We start from the raw sequence: 23,416 nt of genomic DNA, 5'->3' as shown, positions 1-23,416 counted from the left end.
TATAAGTGACCTCTCCTTTAGAAACGGGCTTGAGTTACCCCGCTTTCTCAGGTTTGACATACCTCACATTCTGAAACAGAAAACCCAGAGTTTCCCTCATTTCAGGGTTAATATACTCAGAGTTTTCACTAAACCTGCTTTCTGAAACGGGCCCCAGCTATGGACCAGCTTAGACCAGCATCAAAACATGCCAAACCAGCATATGCTGTTTTTTTCAACAGCATATGCGTGTCTACCAATGTAAAAAAGTTGAGAAACATTTAACTTTGTGTACTGTAAATAATAGTGATTTTTTGGGTAGCAACAGCTAATAGAAGAGAAGACTGGTATAGACAGATAAGACAGAGAAGACAGATATTTTGGCGGCATAAAAGTACATTTCATCCTCATGGTTGGTTGGTTGTGTAAGTCATCAGATCCAACCGTATCATCTCAAACGGTCTCGTTGCCTAAAACAGTACCATTTTGAAACAGCTGAAACAACTCCTAGCCACTTTTTTTGCAAGTTGGAAACAAACTTTGTCATTCATTTGTGTTGAAGCGTGTGCAGAGCTTGTGTGAAAATATGACTTATCAAAATCAAACATTTTTTGAAATGCGTTGTGAAACGCTCTTCCCCCACTGTATGTATGACTGTAAAATAATGTACTTCTGGTAAACATTTTATTGTACAGCCGACAGAGGATTAAACCACCAACACGGCATTTTAAAAATGTCTCTTACTAACATTTTTGTATAAATCAAAATAAACAAAGACGGTCAAACAGACGCCGTCAGCCAAAGAATTAACAATTTTTCGTCTGATCGCTGTTTCCGATACAAGGTAAACCGTCGTCTTTTGGCGCAGGGTTGTTACATTCCCGTTTCCGCGTCTTTTTTCCAGACGTGCAGGGTGACCAGCCACTCCAGCAGCTCCAGGATCCATGTGTAGGACCTGCCAGAAAAAAAACAGTACTTGCGTTCCAATCAGCATGCTATCCGTCCTAATTGTATTCGAGAGCAGAATTAGTATGTCCCAAATCGTAGTATGTTGAAAATAGTATTCCAAAGATTCCCGGATGGTCTACTACTTCCGGTAGAAATTCGAAGTGCAGAATGATGCACATTCTAACGGCTAATATTACCCACAACTCACCGCGAGTAGGCGGAGTTTAGTGACGCTCCACTGCATTAAATTATATGACTTATACGTCACTAAATGAACAAATGTAAGTATACAGTAAACATTACATAGGAAATAATGAACGAATAAATAAATACCTTAATGGAAAGAAGAGCTGTATTTTGATGTGTGTGACACTTAATGGCCACAATGTCGTCTAGGCAACAATGGCCACTTCCGCTTCCTGTTAGTATGTCCCAGTGTGTGCGATCTCGTTTGCCGTGCACTCAAAAGTACCTACTATTCCAACACAAAAACACTACCTATTATGAGGGCTAGTATAAGTAGGCGAATTGGAACGCAGGGAGTCATTTGCTGCGTCCCAGTTCGCCTACTTATACTATGTACTGTTTTTTTATGGAAAAGTATATACATTTTAGTGCGTAGCAAAACTGTATGCCCGCACTGGGACATATTAACGCGAAACTGAAGTTGCCGTTGTTGCCTAGACCAGGGGTTCCTAAACTTTTTGAAGGCAAGGCACCCCTTTGTAGTGTTTTTTTTTAAGTGAAGCGAGCAATGTAAGGCATTTTGCGGCCTTCTCCTGCGTCGTCGTTAAGCGACAGGGTAAACAGCTGCAGGCTTGATGACGCAAACAACCCGCGGTTCGGACCCAAAAAATAATAATATGAACGCAGTGCAGCGGGGGCAGGAGGAGCAATCGTGAAACAAACCTGAGACAGCTGGGACGCGTGTCCCACATGAGCGCGCATCAGTACAATGGGCGGAGCGGAGCGATACTCTCCTGGGAACAGTCCAAGTGGCGGTAAAAAAAAGATATTTAAGCTTTACATATGTATGAAATATATGTTTTTTTACGTATTTTCCATTTTCATATGGACATGCTCATATGTTGATGTTTTGATATATTTTAAAATATATGATGTAAAAAATGATTATATGGTACCGAAAAAAAGCTGAGATTCGGCGGCACCCCTAGCCAGTTGTCACGGCACCCGCTTTGGGAACCACTGGCCTAGACGACACTGTGATCCATCAAAATACAGCTCTTCCGTGCATTTGAGTCTTTATTCATTCATTTTTCGTATGTAATGTTGACTGTATATATTTGTTGATAAGCGAAGCATGTCTTAGTTGATTTAATTAGCGTAGAGTCACTAAACTCCGCCCTCTCGCGGTGAGTCGTGGGTAATATCAGCCGTTGTAGTGTCACACACCGAATTTTCTCACCGGAAACAGTGGACCATCCGGGTACTTTGAGAATACTCATTTCAGCATACATACTATGATTTGGGACATACTAATTCTAATTTCGAATACTATTTAGGAAGGATAGTATGCGAAGTGGGACGCAGCAATTGTCTGTTTACATGCGATTCCAATTCAAGTCCTGTGACCTGTCCTGTGTTTGACCACTCACACACCTCACTCATTACATCACTGTGACCGATTGTACATAAAGGACGTAAAGATTTTCTTTCTTTATTTTTTATTGCTCTTTGTGGAAATGTCGTCTGACCTCGGCGCTTGATGTTAATGTTTATTTGGTTTTGTTCTTATAGTTGGAAAGTGACGTTGGGTTTTGGAAAGGCGCTATATAAATAAAAAATACTATTATTAAAGTCTGTACACTCTCACTCCCAAACTGAACTTGAAATATAAATGGCACGTGTTAAACTTTGTTCAGCACATTACCTGTTCTTTGAGTCTCTTCACAGGCACCGCCACTGTATCCAGATTTACATGAACAGCTGCAGGACGTCCTGGATAACACAGGTTCTCCATTGTTCAGGCAGGCGGCACAGCGACACGTGTTGAATATCTGCATGTACTCCTCCAATGCCCTCTTCAGGTGGGGGATCTTCGCACGTAGCTGCTCCACTGCGGTGCTAAAGCGCACCAGCTCGTATATCGGTAGAACCTACGAGCGGACCGCAATGACGATTAAACTCGTTTTTTTGCTGATCAATTTCATTCAGCCACAGAGAGTTGACTCTATTAACATGAAATGACTACATGGCAAGCATTTACAGATGGTGGAGCGAACGCACCTCAAAATCAATTAATGCAGGGTTGTATTTAAGACTCCTTCCCCAAATCTTGTAACTTTTTTCATCCCTGATGTGCAAGTTTCCAGTGCTGGGGCCTGTATGTCCGCCTTTCACGAAGCCAAAGGTATCTAGAATAACGTCGCTGGATGACTCACTAGCTGTTAAGAAAAAGTTTGATTTAAAGAACTGTTGCATCACCCAACACCCAACAGACACCACAGATCAGGCATCCGACGGCATTACGTACGTTCTCTTATCCGCGCATCTTTATCACAATGTTTTGCTTTCAACTTCAGGTCAACGTCGATTTGTTCATCCACACTCAGGCCCAAAGACGCACCGATACAGTATCCAAACGATTCCCCGTAGAGTTCTGATGTGAACAAGATGGGATAAAATGACAAGACACTCATTTCTTTCTTCTAACTACACACAATCATAAAACACAGGCACAATGGAAGTCAAGGGGTCTAAGCCGATTGGAAAAGCACAGAAAAGTGCTGAAGAAACACAAATGCCAAATGTGAAGATACTGAGGTGGATTTAGTTTTTCTAACGCTGCGTGTTTTAAATCTTGGGCGGAGCTGTCCTGTCTTACCCTTTCTTGTCATGGCATTCTTGTTTACAACTGCAACGTAATCCAGAACTCCACCCATGGTGCCCTCTGTGATGTAGTGTGTGCCGTATACGTTGAAGAAATGGGAATAGGCAGCGAAGTCGTACTGGACAGGAAGGTCAGTCAGAGCCCACAGCATCTCCTCGTCCAGCATCAGATCTTTACTTCTCATCTTAAACTGAGCCGTCTGCACTTTTGACAGCAGCCTGACGAAACCCACCTCCTAAACACGTGAAAAGATGGACATGCGCTCCATATGGGTTTTGCCTCGTTCACAAAATCTGCATGAAAAGTTTCACGTAGTACACCATGACAGCGTTATCAAAAGGGTCTGAATCTACACGGATCCAGGAAAACGGATAAAATCGCTGTAGTCCGCACGCCAGGCCAGTGGATGGCGATGTTGTTGTGTAAAGAAACAGGATGTGCCTTGGCACATGCACTAATAAGGTATTAATAAGCTAAAAGTGCTTTTTAATACCGTTGGTCGATGTATATGTATATGTGTGTTTAAAGTCTTGTAAATAGTGTGTCTCCGCTGGTCTTACTGGTGCAGCAAATCCACATTTTGCTGGATAAACATTAATACATAGTCCAGCAGCGAGACTCACAGTAAGGGAAGCCGCCATATTGTTTTGGCTATACTCGCGCGACTGAGCGCGTAATACGCATGCGCGTGACGTCGTCGTTTTCAGAAAGGTCCGTATTGCATGGAAACCAGAGCCATTGAGAGAGAGAGTCGCGTCAACTCCGCTGACTCCAATGGAACAGTTTTTTCACATCAATGGAAGCTCTCCATAGTTCCCGGAAGTTACAAGTAACGCATGGAGCTGCGACTAAACAGACCAACTTAGGTAAACTTCTAACCCATTTAAAGACGAAAGCCATTTAATGAATAAAAAAATGAAAGAAATAAAGCATTTAAAAATAAAACATAACTTCCTGGAACTATCTGAAGGCTCCATGAATCACGTGACGCTCCAGGACTTCCGTTGGCAGAACTCTCTCTCTCAATGGCTCTGATGGAAACGAAAGCGGCGGCGTTTTCAAAAAGTTGCACTTTGAGACCCGTTTTCAAAAGTTTGCGTTTTCAGTCCCCCAAAACGTCGTTTCCGTCTAAACGAACGGCTCAAACGCATAAAACGTTTTCCATTCTCAGTTGAAAACGGTGTTGTATAAACGGCGTCTAAGTCACACAAAGTGTGCACAACCTGCAATGGATTACACAGGATAAACCTGACAGAATATGTTGAACAAATGATCAGGTGCTATAGGCGCAGTGAAAAAGAAATAAACAACAGCGCTTTACTGCTCATTATTATAAATGATATTATAAACACAACATTTTGCATGGAAAATTAACGTGAATGTAAATATGATACTTTGGGCCCTATTTCCACGATCTAAGCGCATGGTCTAATGCGCACAATAATCATCTCTTACATTGTACTCCATTTATTTTTATATTTGGCATGTTTGTGTGCTGCTGCTCTTCCCTCTGTGTAATAAATAAAGTGAAAGCACGTTGTGGACCCGCCCAGAGGCGCATTTTCTACTAATGCGCTCTTTAAATAACAAAAAAATATTCTATTTTCAGTTCCTCAAAATAGCAACGCGCCAACGCTCTTTTTTTCAGACCAGCGCACGCGCATGGGCGCACAAATGAGCGCAAATGCATTCGCTATTTAAACAACGCGGTGCAGGACGGGAAAATGAGAACTGCGTCAGGCTGAAACTAGCAAAAACACTTGCGCTGGGTGTATGATAGGGCCCATTTTGTGACCTTCACAAAAGCAAAATGAAGTCTTCACTGGTCTTACCAATGTATTTTGATCATGTGTATGTTACTGCCTGTTGAAAATAACATCTCAAAACAATTCTTTGTTTCAAAGGTTTTTCATCTGAGACCCTGTGGTCTCATATTTTGAAGTTATTGAATGCACGCACCATCATTGCATGTATAGAAGGTGTGATGCATGACATTACCTTACTGCTGTATTGTGATATGTTGCGTATTAAACTGTGGTCAAATCCTGCTTCCAAGCCAACTTCCACATTATAGACTCCAACGGTCACTCCAAAGTTGAAAGATGATTCTGATTTGATTGCGTTGAGAAAGCTAGCGGCATCCTCGTAATAATCTGATGATTGTTCAGTAGTTGCTTGTGCCTGGCAAGAACAGTACCACTGTAAATCTGATGCAAACCAAAAGTTATAACTGTTTCACAGTGCTTTCACTGTCTTCGTGACAGATTTACATAATTTACCCTCATTTCAGTCACATTATTTAACTCTTTTTGGTGTGTAATGTAAGAACCTTTCACAGCAATACTTTATCACAAGTCAATCAGTATGTCCCCATTCATCACCATTACGTTTGAAAGGATTATATAAACTACAGGTGACGCACCATCAATTGATAGGAGAGGAAGTTGTAAGGTTTCCGGTAATACTTTTCATCGTCTTCATATCCGAGGTGTTCACAGAAGGGATCGTAGGCGAGTTTGCGCCACTCTCCGTTATAGGTATATTCACAAACGCCTCCGTAGTAATTGTGGTCCAAAACAGGATTCACAGAAGTACCGGACAAAACATTAAATCTGTTGAAAATAATCCAAAAGGAAATGTCAGGATTGAAAACACACAAATGTTAGCTGTAAAAAGGTTGCTGTGAATTTTACAGTAGCTTACTGGCAGCTGGATGTAATGCCTTTTCAGAGTCTTGTATTTTCATTGACAGTATGAATACCGTATATTCATTTACGATACAAGTACTGTATTTCATTTACAGTACTGATTTCCTACGACAGAATCAGGATTTTTTTACTTTATGTTAGTAATGTGTCGTGGACTATTAGCATAAGCATCTTGTTTTTACATATATGCTAATTAAGATATTTGTTTAACATTTTGAACATTCGGTTATAAATGTTCTGTTGGTTTTATGTACCTTAACACTTACAGTATGTAGTGTAAAACTGAAATAGGAAGTGCGTCTGAACCAGTGTTTTTTTATATCTTACTAAATGTTTTGTTGAAATACAGGGGCTAAAAACACTCAATGTATAAATGCATTTGAATTAGTTAAAGGGGTACTTCAACCAAAAAAACAAATTCTGTCATCATTTACTCACCTTCGAGTGAGGTGAGTAAATCGAATTTCTTTGTTCTGATGAACACAGAGAAAGATATTTGGACGAATGCTTGTAACCAAACAGTTCTTGGACCCCATTGACTCCCATAGTAGGAAACATTACTTTGTTCTGTTGAACACAAAAGAAGATATTTTGAAGAATGTAGGACAGCAAACAGTTCTGGGGTACTTTTGGCCACCATTGTCATTTTTCCTACTATGGGAGTCAATGGGGCCCAAGAACTGTTTGGTTACAAGCATTCGTCCAAATATCTTTCTCTGTGTTCAACCAAACAAAGAAATGTATACAGATTTGGAACAACTAAAGTGAGTAATTCATGACTGAATTTTCATTTTTGGGTGAACTATCCCTTTAAAAGGAACCTTGGGTATACTGTAGAGAGATGTGTGGCTTAATATATTAACAATGGCATTGACTTTATAAATGTGAAATAAAATAAAACAGTGTAACATCAGCATCCACCATTATCGTATACTTTACACATTATGAGAATATACTGATAAACACATAATAAGATGTTTGCGGTTTGGTTATTTATTCTGTATTAGAGCACACGTGAATATTAGCCCCCGTCAGCGAATGATCGAGAGAGAGAAGACAATAACGTTATCGCTACTGATGTAAATCAACATCAAAAAGTCAAAATCGGGATAAAATGCATTTTATAATGGCTAAAAACATCGTGTATATAATAAATTCGAAATTATTTTGTTATTAATATGTATGTTTGTATTGTTTCTGACCAACAATATTAAAATATATGAAAATACACCAAATAGCGTCTTTATTTTCTTTCTTTATTATTTTAGCATTATTTATATATATATATTATGCTATACCTTATATTTACTGAGGAACTGATTAGTGGGTCTGTGTTCAGTTTAGCTGCCTGTGCGCGCGCAACCATCTTACGTCATCGAAAAAGAAGATGGCGGCCTCCTAAGGTTAAATGAAGATTACATTTAGGTTTTTTTAAAGAATTGAAAATATTTGATGTGTTTCTAACCACAAATGCTAGTAGTGTAAGGCTATTACAACATATTAAGCCATACATCCCTCTATACCCTGGGTTCCCTTTAACAAAATATCAAATCAAATGACACTAGAGCAATTTGTAGAATCACCTTCAGATTTCTGAGACATTTTGCAACTTCTTTACAACCAAATGGTGTCAGGGTGAATTTACGGATGCATAAAACAAAACAATCAATAAATGTAACAACATTAAACTGTGCGATGTTATCCTAATGCCACTTTGTGATATTTTGTTATGCAAATTTAATCGCATATATATATATTTTAGTATAGTCCACATGTATAAATACGTCTTGGGGCCGCAGTAGATACCTCAAAGATGACCAGCACTCAGTATTCCACCACATGTACATGAACAGTATTTTCAGTCATCATCTTACCCTTGAGTGCTTTTCTCAGCTCCTGGTATGGCCAGCATGTCGATGCATTTGGTTTCTCTTTTGTTGATCTCATTACAGTCGATTTCATCTTCTCCTGACAGACATTCACTCTCACCACTGCAACGGAGCTGCTGTCCAATACAACGCCCTGTGAGAACACATGCACACTGCATTTCAAATTTGGGCAAAAGGCAAACAGTGTTGACCGAGAGGCTGGACGAATGCTTACCATTGGGCCCACATGCAAAGGTCTCCCCACAGTGGTCCTGAGGTTGACAGTCGCCCTCTTCTTTACATTCCCTTTTATCCCACTGACTGTGAACACACTGCTCACCCCCGAACTGAGACGGACGCTCCAAATGCTGGAACCGAAACTGCAAAACAATTTCAATTGACATCGTGTCTGTGCAGCCTTCAAATAAATGAAATCAAAAGTTTCGATTTCAGAGGAATCTGACAACGTTCTCTTTGCTCAAAACAAGAAAAAGACATCTTATAAAAGACGAAGGAAATCTCAAAAGTGTTTTTGGGTTCGCAATATGACACCTATAAATCACAAAGCGTTTTTACCAGCCACTCCGTACAGGAGGAACATGGTGACCACGCTGACCAGCTCTTGAGTTTACAGTCGATGGGAGCAGGTTTTTCAGCACTCCTCGTATGTCTTGAAGAAGCATTAGCCCTGCAAAGACAAACCACGGTGTGTTAACAGTAACGTACAACATGAGAAGACCATCGGAGTAAAGTATCTACCTGTTGTGCAGGACATCATCTGTATATCTGCCGGAAACACATTGACTGAAACATAAAAGAAAAATCAGAGAAAGCACAAATCCACTCATAACTGAAAGAGCCGTTGCTGGGCTTGAGATTGATTTGACACTTGTGGCCAGACAACAAACTGTCCGTTTTGTAAATGATCCACAGGGTCACTTACGAAATACCTCTTACACACAATCTATTGATACAAGACTGTCACTGAAAGAATAAAAGTGGTAAAGTTGTTCGTTCATCAGGACTGACGGTCTTTTATTTATTTATATAAATAAATACAATTTTGTAAATATAGTTAAGAGGGTCCCGTTTTCAGCATTTCTTTCTATGATTCAACATGTGGTTGGTCTCTTAAAGTCACCATGAAATCAAACAGGAAAATTCCAAGTGTTTACACCGAGTTGCAGTGATTATTATAAATGATTTATCCGTGCACATCATTATTTTTTCAAAAATCATTTGCACTTGTAATCTTTAATCAAAAACATTAAGCTCCTCCCCCCTCTCAACAACAACTCTTCACCACATGACGTCAGCAACAAAAGAGAGGCAGGACTATACTGACTGTCCAATGGCCAGGCATTTGTAGCCCTCCCCTCCAGGCCACACTTACAACAAACCAATCAAAAATGGAAGGGCAAAATAAAGCCCGCCCTACATTTTTTATTATTTCAGAAGCCCGTTGCACTCGGATATACGTCACGATACGGAAAAGAAGTCAATCGCAACTTCCATTCCATGGTGACTTTAAAGGCTGTGTCCGTTTCTCAAACGGAAGGCTGAATCCTTCCGAGGTCACATTTGCAGGCTGCATACGTCATCAAGCCTGGTTTATTTCAGTTAACTGGATCTTAAATTCACAAGTCTTAGACAACAAAGTACACTTAACTAAGAATAATGGTTAAATGTATAATTGTTAATATTCTGAAGACACTCTTTATGACGTATGCAGGCTACAAATGCGACCTCTAGAGGATGCAGCCTTACATTTGAGAAACGGCCTGTGCTAAAAGGACTTCATGCGGCACTGAGCACACCGATCCAGAGCGATTCGAAAAAACAAGCGGTACTTTATAAGCCGATCGGTCTGCGCAGAGCCGTTGAAATACAGAATTATGACACTCTCATAGACCTCCATAGTAAGAATGGAAAGCAAGTAACTCGCGTCATGGAGCGACCACTAGAACAAACACAGACGCTGCGTGGGAAATGGCATACTGTGACAGTACGTACTGAATGTGAATAAGTACCCACCTATCGGCCGTTAAAACAGTACGTTCTGTATAGTATGAGTGGGTGTAGTATGAATACATTTGAGACACACTGCGTCCGCCATGTTTTATGGTCATGTGACCCGTATGCTCTTTGACCTATGATGTATTAACAACAACCTACACGTGAGCGTTGATAAAAACATGATTTAGTCACGAGAAATTCATTTATTTGCACTTACATTAAAAACAAACGTCTGGCTTAAAGTTTTCCGCTATATTTATTAGCTTCCGTGGCATCATGGGATAGATAAGTGTCTATCCGATCCACACTCATGAATCTCGGTGGAAGTAGTAGACCATCCGGGTATTTCTCGCCGACTGTTTTTTTATACTGAGGTATCGAACATACTATTCATGACTCATACTCATTTTCGCCTACTATATAGTATGGAAGTAGGCGATTTCGGACGCAGCAACAGCACTGAAGCCCATTCATTTCAATGTCTCCCAAACGCATTTGCTGTACAGTTGGTGAAATAACTGCATGTTTTAACATTTTAACGAACTGGCGGAAATATTTTATATTCATTGATCTCATATTCATAGATCTTATATTAATATTACTCCCCAGACAAATATATATATATGTGTGTGTCAACGTATTCAGTGTACACAATGTGCTAATATATTTACATTTATGCACTTGGCAGACGCTTTTATCCAAAGCGACTTACATTGCATTGTTTTATACATTTTGTATACATTTTGTATTTAGCAAAATGTATGCAAAAATAGTTGCTGTTGTCTGTCCCACTAAAATCCATTCAAATAGGTTGACAGCACGGATTTGTTTGGAACTATTGAGACGAACCACGTGACCACACGGCGGCGAGATCGTGTGTCGTAACTCTGTATTTCAACGGCTCTGGGTCTGCGCAGCGCCGCTTGAAGTCAAGCGCCTATTTTGCTTGGAGCATAATTAATATTAAATAGCAAGCGTTTGGCCAGCAGTCATTTGTCAAACATTTACCAACGTTTCTTTCAGCGAATTAGCTAAGACAGCTGGTCGCCTGCCCTTCAGCCAATCCGGTGCGACCAGTATTTCATATTCATGAGCCAAGCCTTCAAGAGCGCGCCAGGTTTAAATAAACTCAAGTCAAAACAGCATTGCGCGTCTGAACGCGTCGTGTGAGTTATCAGGGTTTAGTTTGTGTTATGTGATGTTCATGGAGCCCGTTTTCGGCCAAGAAGGAGATAAAACAACAATGGAGAAGGTAAAGAAGTTGTTTTGAGTGAAATGAACCAACCTGTAATAATAAAAGTTAAACAAGCCACGTTGTAAAAAAACTTCCATCCATTTTGGCACAAACACTTTTTCATTTGTATTTATGTAAATAATAATCTGTTTAGCGTTTGTACACCAAATATTGTCTTACCCTTGTTAGAACCTTTATTTAACTCTAGTAAACAGTTGTTTGGTTTTAGTAAACCAAACATTTACTCACTATATAGCATATTGGTACTAAATCGAATGGTAATACAAATGATAATCAATCTGCAAAAACAAAACCATGGTTAAACATGTACTATAATACTACAAAAGGGCAACTGCTTTTTCAACGTAATTCATATTTTTGTTTGGATGCTGTCTAATTATTATTCACCTTTTATATTGATTATAGGAAGTTTCCAATTTCAAATCCATCAGGGCAAAGTTTCAAGAGGAGATCTTGGCTAAAAGCAGACCCATGCTTCCCGAGAAACCCAAACGCCTCCCAACAGCATCTTTCGGCCGCTCGGGTTTATTTACCATAACCTCCAGTCCAGCTCTGGAGACCAAGACCCCCGGCCTACCTCGAGTCATTTTCCGAGAAGACCAGCAAGTTCCTTCAGGAAAACGGCCTCTATCATTTCCGAGCTTTGCTCACACGACACCTGAAGATGGCGGAAACAGGCATTCGCTTAAAGTCCGACATTTGCCCCTCGTGTTGCCGATTTCAACCGAGCCGAAGCGCGATACCGCCGCTCCGATCACCTCGCCTCTCAAATGCGTCAAGAACCCAATGCCTGCACCATTCAAGCCAAGCAAAATGTCACTATGTGGTAAAGAGACTGTTAAACACGGGCTGGAGCTCATGCAGAGCGGCACTTCTCATGTTCACACCGAAGAGTCCGCTGTTAAGGCCGTGAACACAGAACACGTGGAGATCCACCAGACGTGGGTGTCAAACCCTGGCTCGCGGTGTCCCAGTCCACAGCACCCGTCTACGTCTTCACCTTCCGAAACATTGACAGATTCGTCTACTAGCAGTGTCACCCAGTTCTTCGACCAGCATGTGTTCAGCACGCTCGAGAAAGCCAAGAAGAAGCTCTCTCAAAAGAACCTGCTGGTGTGTGGCAGACCAAAGAGCTTCTACCCTAATAAAGGCGTAACATCCACCGGAAGTCCTCCGTCTCCTACTGAATCTGAGCGCTCTCATCCCGAGACTGTGTTTCCTGCGCGGGCCAGATGTCCCTTTAACGGTGTCCCTGTTTATGCATCCACGTCTCCATTTCGGGTTAATAAAACATCACCAAGTAAGTTGAGGAACTTCAATGCATAAATGTGTATGTATGATATTTTGCATGATGTAGACCGTTTCAACGGACGCGCGCGCCTGGACTGCAGTTAACTTCCGGTCTGTGTTTGGCTAGTGTCTAACAATTATTTATATTTGACTTAAAGGTGCAGTTTGTAACAATTTTGCAGTAAAATATCCAAAAACCACTAAGCTAGTGTTATATATTTTGTTCAGCTGAGTACTTGCAATATCTCAAATGTTTCCAACTACTTGTAAATCGTGAGGAAAAGGCCATTCTAAACTGTGTCACGGGGCTGTGCGGTCGCCTGTCAATGGCGTCATATCCGCGTTCCCCTCCGTTACCGCCTTTACTGACGTAGAAACCGCATGACAACAGTGTCGTGGACAAATGCGGAAGGAGTGTCTAGCTAGCCACTAGCTTGTTTCGAGCAGTCACTTATCTATGGACCACAATTATTCGCAACAGTTATAAAACTTTACCTCATCCGCTAACATGATTTCTCCTTCCCGTCTGATTGATGGCCATGAAGACCACAGATCCCATCATTCCACGCTCCTTCACAGCGTCATCAAGCTACGCCATTGTTGTTGTTTTGATCGTGCGCCCTCTAGCGGCGTTTTTTTAAATATATGTTAATATTAATTTATATCATTGTATTAAATAAACTTTGTTGAATGGGTCGTGTAGTTTTTTCTAATTTAAAGAAACTGTATGGTACACTGACATCTAGTGGTTGAGCTTGGTATCACAGTCTAAATTCAAAATATTGAAGAGTTAAGTTTAAGTAACGGGTCTTCTCGGTTTCTTTTGATTGTTATCAGAAAGAATCTACAGGCGCACTATTGTTTTTGAATGTGTACCAGAAGTTAAGGGCGGTCCATGCACGCGCGCATGCGCAGTCACGCTCGTTTATGTTGTCGCTTTGAAACCGTCTATAATGGTTCCTTTATATAAAATGGTTTGAGGAGTTAGTAATGTTGATATTCTTCCACCTGTACTTCAGGTGCCGTCACTCATATAAGGCTGAATGGAGTCGCACAGCTAGAAAAGGATCATTCTCAAGTACGCAAACCTCTGCCTGACCTGGCAACCCTGGGGCCTTCGCCATTAAAGCCACCTAGACCTCCGCATGTCAATCTCAGCAGATGTAAAACTCGAGGTCACTCCATCGACTCAAGTGAAAAACACAGCAATGGTAGGTGGAAGTGTGTGATTCGTTACTTAATCGTTTCATAATTTCATTGCTGCGTTTGTATCGTTTCAGAACGTGAACCTGAGATTCTGGCCAGCAGAAATGCATCGATTGAGGGTGCGACCGTGCCACCCCCTGAATTTCCAGATTTTGATAGTTTTGCCGCAGAAGCCAAAGAGAGTAATGCCATGAACATAGCAGCTCTGGAATTAGAGGCGACAGAATTTCCAGAGTCGGGTTCTTTGCCTCCGCCACCTCTGCCGGATGAAGTCGATGGCGTGCGCTTTCAGGCTCCGCTGGTGCAACGTAGTCCAAGTCGTGATGGTTCACAGAACATGTGGTCAGGAGAGGTCCACACCGGATCTTTAGAGGAGAAGAGAAACGTAAAGATCTTGTCATCGGTCGCCCCTTCAGAGCCAGTGAGTGCAGATGTCGGAGTGAATGGATCACACGTCTCAAATCACTCCAGCGGTGAACAGCAACTTCCATCAGAATCTAAGTAAGCCTTAGACATATGGGAGGTTGAGCTGGGTCGTGAATATTGTCATCGCTGATGAAGAGCTTTGTCATCTGCAACATTCACAGTAAAACGGTTCATGATTATTAGGGTGTAAATGTTGATTACGTTTTGAGACATCGAGTGCAGGTGATGCACACGGTAGCTCCGCGAAGCATAAATAATCGAGGGCCAAAATGATTTTTGAAAATGCGATTCGTGTGCATTTGTTATAATGATTTCACTTTTGTAGATTAGGCGTTTGGCCTGTGTAGTCTCATCCTCATACAGATTTTGGTCATCAGCTCTTCTCAGCAGGAGCATATCCACGAAACCTGTGATAATGTCTATGAGGATGTGGAGTCGGTCCCCAAATTCCCTTTCTCTCAAAACTCCAGGAAGCGTAAAGGACCTCCAAAAAGTGAGTGCTGGATTAGACTGTTCACATTTTCACCGGTTTATAGGACGTGAGATTTTTGTTTGTTTTTCAGACCCGTACGCTGATAATGGCCATGTGGTGAGTAACAATACTTGAATTTACTGATCATTTTCTTGAAAGAATTCTACTTAGGAAAGTGTCGATTTTTTGGAAAATCTTCTTGGACCAAGTTCACGTATTCTTGATATTTTTTGACAGAAAGAGGAGGTGCGGAGAAATATGTGGCATGTCACTCCGTGGTTGGTCTGCGTTTATATTTCATTTGGGAATGTATCATCTGTGTGTATGAACGGAACGGTTTTACTTTTATCGCATGATTGTTTTCCTTTCTTTTTTTTCTTCTTTTAAGGTCCAGTTCTGAAGATCAAAATGGCCCAACACAACATGACGGGTATCGGTTTTGTTTTGAATTCATGTCCGTCAGCTTCATTCTGATATGTTGATCACCGTCGATGAAGGACATGTCAAGATTTCATTTTTTTTGCATTATTTTTCGCACTAATGTGGAAAACAACATTTTTACCTTACTCTATCCAACACTGCTGTGTTTTTATATAATAAGATAATGAGACGACTTGCAATTTTGAATGACAACAATTGTCGTAAAAAACGACATTTGTAATGGTCCCAGCAAAGATTTATTAGAATTTTCGCCTGTATTGCCACCTGGCCATGTTTTTGTGCGTTTTCCATTTATATCTTGTATTATATTGCGAATATTGGCGCTAATCTTCATCCCACACTAAGAGTAAATGCGCCGCGTATCCTTTGACTCCTTCAGGAAAGAGCAACTAAGCCCTGAACACTACGATGAGAAAGAGCAGAAGAAGAAAGAAAAGCAACGTCTGGAAAGGGAGAAGAAAGAACAAAAAGAGAAACAGAAAAAGAGGAATGAGATGCACAAGAAATTTAAAGTTAGTGACTGTCACGCAAGTGTAAATGCGCATGTGCACCGTAAAAAAACGAAATCATTTAAGTTCAATTGACGTATAAAGCTAATTCGATTTAACTTAAAAAGTAAAATAAATACAAAATGTAAGTTTCTTTTTTTACAGTCCTGATGTGTGTCTCCTCAGATCACCGGACTGGAGGAGCCCATGTATCACGCCAGAGTTCTCGTGGCCAGCAAACTGCGTAAACACGACCTGTCCGTCAAGAGCGGAGACGTCATCAGCATCATCCGAACTGTCAGCTGCCCCAAAGGAAAGTGGCTAGCCAGAGACGCCAACAACAAATGTGAGACGGGCTCCTTTCTGACGATGGCGGGTGTCTCGGGGCAGTCGGTCATTAATTATGCAAACCCAGTATTTTCACCATTGTACTGTGTAGCATGACGAATCTTGCCTTGTTTTGAAGATGGCTACATATCTGTAATGAATGTGGAGTTGAACATTAAAGAGATGCTGGAGCTCGGGAAAAGAGCGTCACAGGCCGCTGGACGAGGCCAAACGGATGGAGATAACCTCAGCTTCAGCAGCAGGTGGAGATCCACATCACTGTGTGTACACAATGTATACGCAATATGTGCTTTGTTTATGTTAGCACAGTACTCCTAAAATTATACATCAGTTCATTACGATTGCCAAATTTGATTGGTGCTGATATTTTGTATAACAGCAGAGCATATCAAATTATTGTGATGTGCATAACACAATGGTTAGAAGTTAATGATTTTAATACTTTAAAAAAGTTATTTACACTCAAGGTTTTAGGTCGATGCAGATTGCAGAGAGACCGGCACGTGTATTTTAGTGCCTGTGAAATGCGAACAATTAATATTTTACTGAGTGTTTTCGTCTTGTTTTATATATAAATAAATACAAATATATAAAACGTCTTTCATCAGAATACATTTGAGAAGCAAAATGACAAAAAAAGTCTTGTTTTCTAAAAAAATCTAAATTGAGTTTATATCCAGTATGTAATTTAATCGATGCTTTGGCGTCTTATTAAACTACTTTAGTTGAGGAGAAAATATTTCACTTCACTAGCCATAGTTTTAAGTGACAGTTAGTTTTGATTTGAGTTTTATTAATATTTTAAATTGGCTTTTACTTTTAGACTTTGTTTTTATGTTAATTTTAGTTAAGGTTTTAGCAATTTTGCTTTTTTAAATTAACTGTTGATTTGTTATGTTGCTATATAAGATAAATTCATTTTCATTTGAATTTTTGTTGATTATTTTAGTGCTTTAAACTTACACAAGTTTATTTTTGAGGCAACATTTCAATTTTTCATTTAGTTCAAGTTTTTCCAATAATTTTTAGGTCAATATTCTATTTGATTTCAATGGACAGAAACGTTTTCAAAATGTTAATATTAGTAAACTAAAATAACCTTGTGATAGTTCACCCAAAAATGAAAATGTTGACATCGTTTATTCACCATCTTGTCATTTCAAACCTGTATGACTTTATTTCTTCCGCAGGACACAAAAGAAGATATTTTGAAGAAAGCTGTTAACCGAACAGCACTGGACCCCATTCACTTCTATTGTATGGACACAAAACCAATGCAAGTCATGGGGTCCCGTTAACAACATTTTTCAAAATATCTTCTTTTGTGTTCTGCGGAAGAAAGTCAAATAGGTTTGAAATGACGAGAGGGTGAAGAAATGATGACAGAAGTTTCATTTCATCACTTTAATTCGGACTTGTTTATAAAACTAGTGTAATCTTGTAGAAAGTCTTTTGCGATGTGTGCAGCACTTCTATGATGTGACTGAATTGTGCAATGTTGTCTTATTTGCCGAGCATTACTTTGACGGTAAACTGTTTCAAAATGGAGCAAAGTGCATCATGTGACTGTTTACTCGTATGTGTGCCGAGGGTTTCTGACCCAGACACTAAACTGCAATGATATGCATAAATGAACCTCTTGAACACCTATTTTGTAGGTCATCTCATCAGAATCCAGTGCTCACAAGCAGCTGTAAGTTATTCCTGTGCGTGTGTGTGTTGCTGTATTGATCAATACTGTACTTTTGTGCATTTCATGTAGTTCTCTGTGTTTGTGTTCAGTCTCTGATGACAGTGAAGAGTGGACATGTGATGAAGAGACGGTGTCGCCATCTGCTGAAAATTTGTAAGCGTTACAACACTGATCACAACCGTTTTGAATTACATTCAAACTCATTTGTATTCATGTTTCAAAGATTGTAGCTTTTTTGTAGCTCATCTGGTTAAAAATGATGTTAGCAACATTAATTCTGTCATCACTTACTGACCGTCGAGTTGTTCCAAATCTGTATAAATGTCTTTGTTCTGATGAACACAGAGAAAGATATTTGGAAGAATGCTTAAAACAGACAGATTTTGACTCCCATTGACTCCCATAGTAGGAAAAAAAACAATGGTAGTCAAAAGTGCCCCAGAACTGTTTGCTGTGGTACATTCTTCAAAATATCTTCTTTTGTGTTTAACACAAAAAATGTCATTTTTCCTGCTATGGGGGTCAAAATCTGTTTGGTCATAAGCATTCTTCCAAATATCTTTCTCTGTGTTCATCAGAACAAAGACAGTTATACAGATTTGGAACAACTCGAAGGCGAGTAACGTAAATGAAGACAGAATTTTCATTTTTGGGTGAAGTATCCCTTTAAGAGGGTTCGATTCCCAGAGCATTGCCCATACACGTGCCATTTCCCCCGGACACGTCCTGGCCAGGATTTCGGTTGTGTCTTCCGGAGGTCGCATTTGTCCACCGCATACATCATTGAGGTTTATCATTTCAGGTTTTATTTTAGAAAAGCAACCGTTATATTTCACGGTAAGAATGAAACTACTCTGATTATACGTCTTGGGAGAAATAAATGTCAATTTGATAATGTTTTTAACTGAAATGTGAGAACCTCAATGACGTATGCGGTGGAGAAAGAATCCTGGCACGTATGGTCACCCTACACATTCTGTACATAAATGTATAGCATGGCTTTGAAAACTAGCTTGTGCTAATGGTGCGATTGTAATGTGGCCCGTCCAGTCAGAATGAGTTCAACCCATCTGTGTTATAAGCGAGTTTGTAACCTGTTCTCTGTGTTCTGTTATTCAGGAGTCAGAACAGAGCCGTCTCTATGCCTGACATGTGTAAGCACAGCTTGTCATTTCTCACGTTTCCCGTGTTCTGCACATTTCATCACTTTCTCTCCTCCTTCAGTTTACAGTAACTTATCTGCTCATCACACTGTGAGTGACGGCAGCACGGAGGACATCAACACACAGTGAGTCACATAGCAAATACTAGAGTTCACGCAAGTATTTTTTGTCTGAGTGTTCAGTTTAACGGGACTTTTATTTTGACGGGTCTTTAGGAAGACGCTTGAGTTTTTGTGTTTGCCGATAGCTTCACTCAAACAGTAAACGCTGGTAAAATAAACTCTCAGAGCAACTGTGGAGATGAAGTTCATGTGTTCATGTCCTCATACAGAGCAGACGCAGATAAATCCTCGACCATCACTCGTGTTGTATGTTCAACTGCACATAATTCACTCAGACACGCAGAACAGCCAGATGACATTGAAATAACAGGATTCAGCTCCGCATCTAGGTTAAAGCATCAGACGAAATAACGTTAGAACATCTCGTCTCGTTTTGGTCAACGAAAATGAAGAGACATTTTAGCATAGTTTTTATTTTGTAAACCACATTCAGTCTCGTTTTTATTCGTCAACAATATTGCATTATACATTTAATTATAGTCATCGTCACATGACCAGCATTTACGTCTCGTCTCGTTTTCATCACGTGATAAAGGTTCGTTGACGACCATATTTAGTCATAATTTTTGTTGACAAAAGCAACACTGACGCCCACCTTACTTGCGTCTACATTTGGGGCGGTCTCAGTCAAATCAGACCACCAACTGACGTAGATTTGTGGGGGTGTGGCTACACGAGGTGTTTCAGGCAGGTCTAGGTGAGCATTCACTTTTAGATAGAATGACTCTTTTGTCCCGACACTTTCATTTTTGCTATTTTACGTGTCTAACACATGCATGAGCGACTTATAACACACCAAAGACACAGAAAAACGCCATATGACCCCTTTAATACGTTTTGTGAAAGTTTTGTTTGGCGCTTTGGTGTGCTGACTTTTTATACATTTTTCTAACGGAATATGTCATAAAATGTGTGCACTCGCTTTGAAATGGACATTAATGTAAGCGTATCCTTGCATATGTCAGGAGTGAAGCTCTGCAGAAACTGGCTGTGTTTTTTCAGAACGGCCATGAAAACCGCATCACCACGACGGAAAATGAACTACATCTACCAAAGTATCCTTTTATTTCTGACCTAATTTCATGAATATTATTTTCCATTTTGATTTTTGTTAATGTCGTCTTCACTTTCTCCTCATTGCAATATCAGCGCTGATGATTCAAGTAAGTGACTGCAGTATTTCTCAGGTCATCTGCTTGTGTAACTCGGGGTGATGGCTGTTACTTCGTTCTATCAGTTCCTATCGGCTTTTTCATATTTTACATTAAAGGAGTTTTCACTTTAAAATACGCCCCCATTGACTTCCCACAGTAATTGTTATTCCTACAATGGAAAGTCAAAAACAACTCCTTTAACATTTGCTCAGATTTCCACTTGTTTTGTCACCAATCACATACAGTATGAAAGTTTCGACTGAAGAATTTCTGACTTTCTCTCTTTAGTTTTTTAGTTTTCTGTCCAACTCAAAACACATTTTGGACTTTCACACGCCTTTACACGCTTTACAGATCTTTACAAAACCTGGGGCCGGATTCACGAAACTATTCTTAGGATAAAATTGTTAAGATAAATTATAGGAAGTTCGTAAGTATGTTCATAAGTGCGATTCTCAAATATTTTCTTAAGAACATCTTCATTTTTGTCGTAAGAATAAAATAATATGATTACTCTCGCTTGCTCGTATTTTAACTGTATATGTTTATCTATACAATAAACTTTCACATCGCATTCTTGTATAGCCTATATAGTAGCATGGGATGTGTTAAATGGCATCGCATGTGTTAGGTAATATGTTAGCAAGCGTAAAAAGAAATACTTATTATAATACTTTTTGTGTGTTACTACTGCATAATATTTGTCACCCTCTCCGTTTCCAGTCACTTTGTCCCAGAGTCATGTAAAAAGCACTAATAATGAAAGCTAAAGTAAGGGAGCTAGACCTTTATTATATCAATAGGAATATTCCTTAATGGCAAGTAAATGTCAAAATGATGATTCTGGCTCGATACATTTATGCATTTGGCAGATGCTTTTATCCAAAGTGACTTAGAAGCAAAAATGTATAGTAAAATGCAATATGACTGTGCAATCCCCTGGGATGGAACCCATGACCTTGGCGTTGCTAGCGCCATGCTCTCAATACAGTTCACGTCACATGAAACAACCAAATACATGTATGAAACATCTTACCTTTTGAGATTTAAGACAACCCTTCAGGCTGTCTTCATTTTAAGATGATAGTTACGACAGCTTTTGTTTCAAGAATTTGGATTCTTCTTAATTCTAAAAGAACCGTTTTTTGGGGAATTTAATTAGAATTGAAGAAAAAGCATGGCAGTTCAGAAGAATTTTCTTCTTAAAGAGTACATAACATGAGATGATGAAAGTGACATGTCATGCAGTGTGTCATGTTGTCGTGTTTGAATGTAAGCAGTCTGCCAAGTTGTAAATCTGAAGGTGAATGAATAAAGTTATTGGCTTGGAAAAAAGAGAGTCGACTCTGAATCACGCAAACGAGTCGTCCCTAGTCCGATTCATCGCCAACCGCCACAGATTTACGTCGCTACATGTAGTCCCCGCCTACGTTTTGCTAGGACTGCCCACCAAAACTTCTCTTCGCCCCCAAACACTGTAGCTCGCGAGCCTCATTCGCAGTAGACCAATCACAGCAGACTAGACCATCTGACCAATCACAGCAGACTAGGCTAGCGGAAAGGAGAGGATTAGACAAATGAATTGCGGAACGAACCATTTGAGAGGCAGTCAAGAAGTACGGTAAGAATAACTGCCTATTGTTATGAAATAATAGTGTTTTTACACCTATGTACATAAAATTGTTGTTGGACACGCCATAAACCAAAGTAGGACCTTAAAAATCCCTAGTTATCTACTCTTTAACAATGTTTTGTGAATCCGGCCCCAGTTATCCAGCAGGACGTTCAACTAAAAACTATGTTTATTATTTTCTATTTTCAAGTGAAGAAATGAACTGGGAAAGAAGTTTCTAGCTTAAGGTCACACACACATAATGTCATCGTCTTGGCGGTTATGCTAAACATCACTGTGGGCGAGCTGTTTTAAATCATTGGAAGAAACTCAAAAACAACTTTGTTTCAGCCTGATTTAGTTTATGACGTCACATCCGCTTGTTGTCCAGTTTCACTTACGATATATCAAAAGAAAACTGTGTTTGAGTGCTATATACTTTTTTCATTCAGAAGAAGAAAGATAATTTTCTAAAAACCATCTTTCTTCACTTTATAGGTTTTCTTAGTACCATGGATGAGCCTCCATACTTGTAAGTAAACGAGAGAGAATAGAAATAAAAACACAAAGATGTGGGTTAATATCCTCCGCGTGTTCATGACAGAGAGGCAGAAGACTTTCAGTTTGCAGACGTTGATCTACTGCCGCCCCCGGCACTCTACGCCGACTCTCAGTGAGACCGCTGGTATGTGTGCTACTGATTTACTTTTACGCAGTACTGTATATAACTTAAAATAAATATGCATGAAATATTAGACGTCTGTAATAATGCGTAAGCGTTGCGAGAAAAGCCAATGAGAGAGCTTTGTTTTTTCTCCACAGTTCAGTTGACCGCAGTCGCCTCTGTCATGACTGAGAAGTTTCACCCTTGATCGGCAGATGGTCTTTACTAGAAATCCATCACTTTTGGGTTTAGTCACTGAAAATAGTCAAATGAGACATAAAAGGACTTTGTGACAATGTATTTCTCCTGAGGAAACACTACAGTAAATTGTGGCATTATGTTGGCAGTAAACTTCACTGTGAGCGAAGAGCAGGACATGAAAGAGGACAAACCCGGGACTGAATGAAATGGGAATGGCACACAGTGCTACTGTATGTACTACTGATAAACAATACTAAAGTCATCTGTACGGATCGAAAGTGACTTGAAATTAATTCTGTATGATCTCTGTAAAATACACCTTTGAGTTGGTTTTGTTTTCTTTGTTTTATTGTGTCTGTATTATATGGGCACTTTGGACAGTTGGTGGTTTGATCACGTGAATGTTGTCTGTAATAAATTGTTCAGTATACGGCAGAGATTCGGACATGTTTTCTTTATGAACTGACGGATACTGTTTGGAAACACTTAAAAATCTGTAGGCGTATACTTC

The 23,416-nt window shown here is 39.9% G+C and overlaps 2 protein-coding genes across 4 annotated transcripts; one reads left to right on the top strand and one right to left on the bottom strand.

Annotated features, from left to right (window-relative positions):
- Window positions 1-361: 361 nt before the first annotated feature.
- Window positions 362-12,169, bottom strand: c8a (complement component 8, alpha polypeptide). 3 transcript variants are annotated; one of them, XM_057333044.1, is made up of 12 exons: window positions 12,013-12,169; window positions 9,114-9,158; window positions 8,931-9,042; window positions 8,590-8,734; window positions 8,361-8,508; window positions 6,201-6,390; window positions 5,777-5,959; window positions 3,773-4,013; window positions 3,422-3,547; window positions 3,175-3,332; window positions 2,819-3,044; window positions 362-934 (listed from the first exon to the last, which is right to left on the bottom strand). In XM_057333044.1, the coding sequence occupies exons 1-12, from the start codon at window positions 12,051-12,053 to the stop codon at window positions 786-788; spliced, it is 1,764 nt and encodes a 587-aa protein (XP_057189027.1). In that variant the 5' UTR covers window positions 12,054-12,169; the 3' UTR covers window positions 362-785. The 3 variants fall into 3 exon arrangements, with proteins under 3 accessions (XP_057189027.1, XP_057189026.1, XP_057189028.1); XM_057333043.1 differs by lacking the exon at window positions 12,013-12,169 and having other exon boundaries at window positions 9,114-9,334; XM_057333045.1 differs by lacking the exon at window positions 9,114-9,158 and having other exon boundaries at window positions 363-934.
- si:ch211-188c16.1 (uncharacterized protein LOC562677 homolog) lies at window positions 11,454-23,333 on the top strand. The gene is made up of 20 exons (XM_057333026.1): window positions 11,454-11,622; window positions 12,031-12,925; window positions 13,935-14,126; window positions 14,196-14,622; window positions 14,925-15,040; window positions 15,111-15,136; window positions 15,257-15,297; window positions 15,408-15,449; window positions 15,840-15,972; window positions 16,135-16,294; window positions 16,415-16,538; window positions 17,955-17,989; window positions 18,079-18,142; window positions 19,109-19,143; window positions 19,214-19,277; window positions 20,240-20,329; window positions 20,424-20,437; window positions 22,539-22,572; window positions 22,645-22,725; window positions 22,863-23,333. Exons 1-19 carry the CDS (start codon window positions 11,569-11,571, stop codon window positions 22,715-22,717), a joined length of 2,619 nt encoding a protein of 872 aa, XP_057189009.1. The 5' UTR covers window positions 11,454-11,568; the 3' UTR covers window positions 22,718-22,725; window positions 22,863-23,333.
- Window positions 23,334-23,416: the final 83 nt, after the last annotated feature.

The sequence above is a fragment of the Triplophysa rosa genome, linkage group LG5 (assembly GCF_024868665.1).
Source record: "Triplophysa rosa linkage group LG5, Trosa_1v2, whole genome shotgun sequence".
In the NCBI taxonomy this organism is placed as follows: Eukaryota; Metazoa; Chordata; class Actinopteri; order Cypriniformes; family Nemacheilidae; genus Triplophysa; species Triplophysa rosa.
This window is presented reverse-complemented; position numbering and strand designations above follow the sequence as displayed.

Excerpts from the sequence above, each read along its gene's own strand:
- c8a (XM_057333043.1), bottom strand. The coding sequence starts at position 9,202 with ATGAGTGGATTTGTGCTTTCTCTGATTTTTCTTTTATGTTTCAGTCAA. Across the intron at positions 5,960-6,200 it reads TCCTCTCCTATCAATTGATG|GCACAAGCAACTACTGAACA; the intron begins GTGCGTCACCTG and ends TGTTCTTGCCAG. Across the intron at positions 4,014-5,776 it reads TATCACAATACAGCAGTAAG|GAGGTGGGTTTCGTCAGGCT; the intron begins GTAATGTCATGC and ends TCACGTGTTTAG.
- si:ch211-188c16.1 (XM_057333026.1), top strand. The coding sequence starts at position 11,569 with ATGTTCATGGAGCCCGTTTTCGGCCAAGAAGGAGATAAAACAACAATG. Across the intron at positions 17,990-18,078 it reads TCCAGTGCTCACAAGCAGCT|TCTCTGATGACAGTGAAGAG; the intron begins GTAAGTTATTCC and ends GTTTGTGTTCAG. Across the intron at positions 19,278-20,239 it reads ACGGAGGACATCAACACACA|GAGTGAAGCTCTGCAGAAAC; the intron begins GTGAGTCACATA and ends TGCATATGTCAG.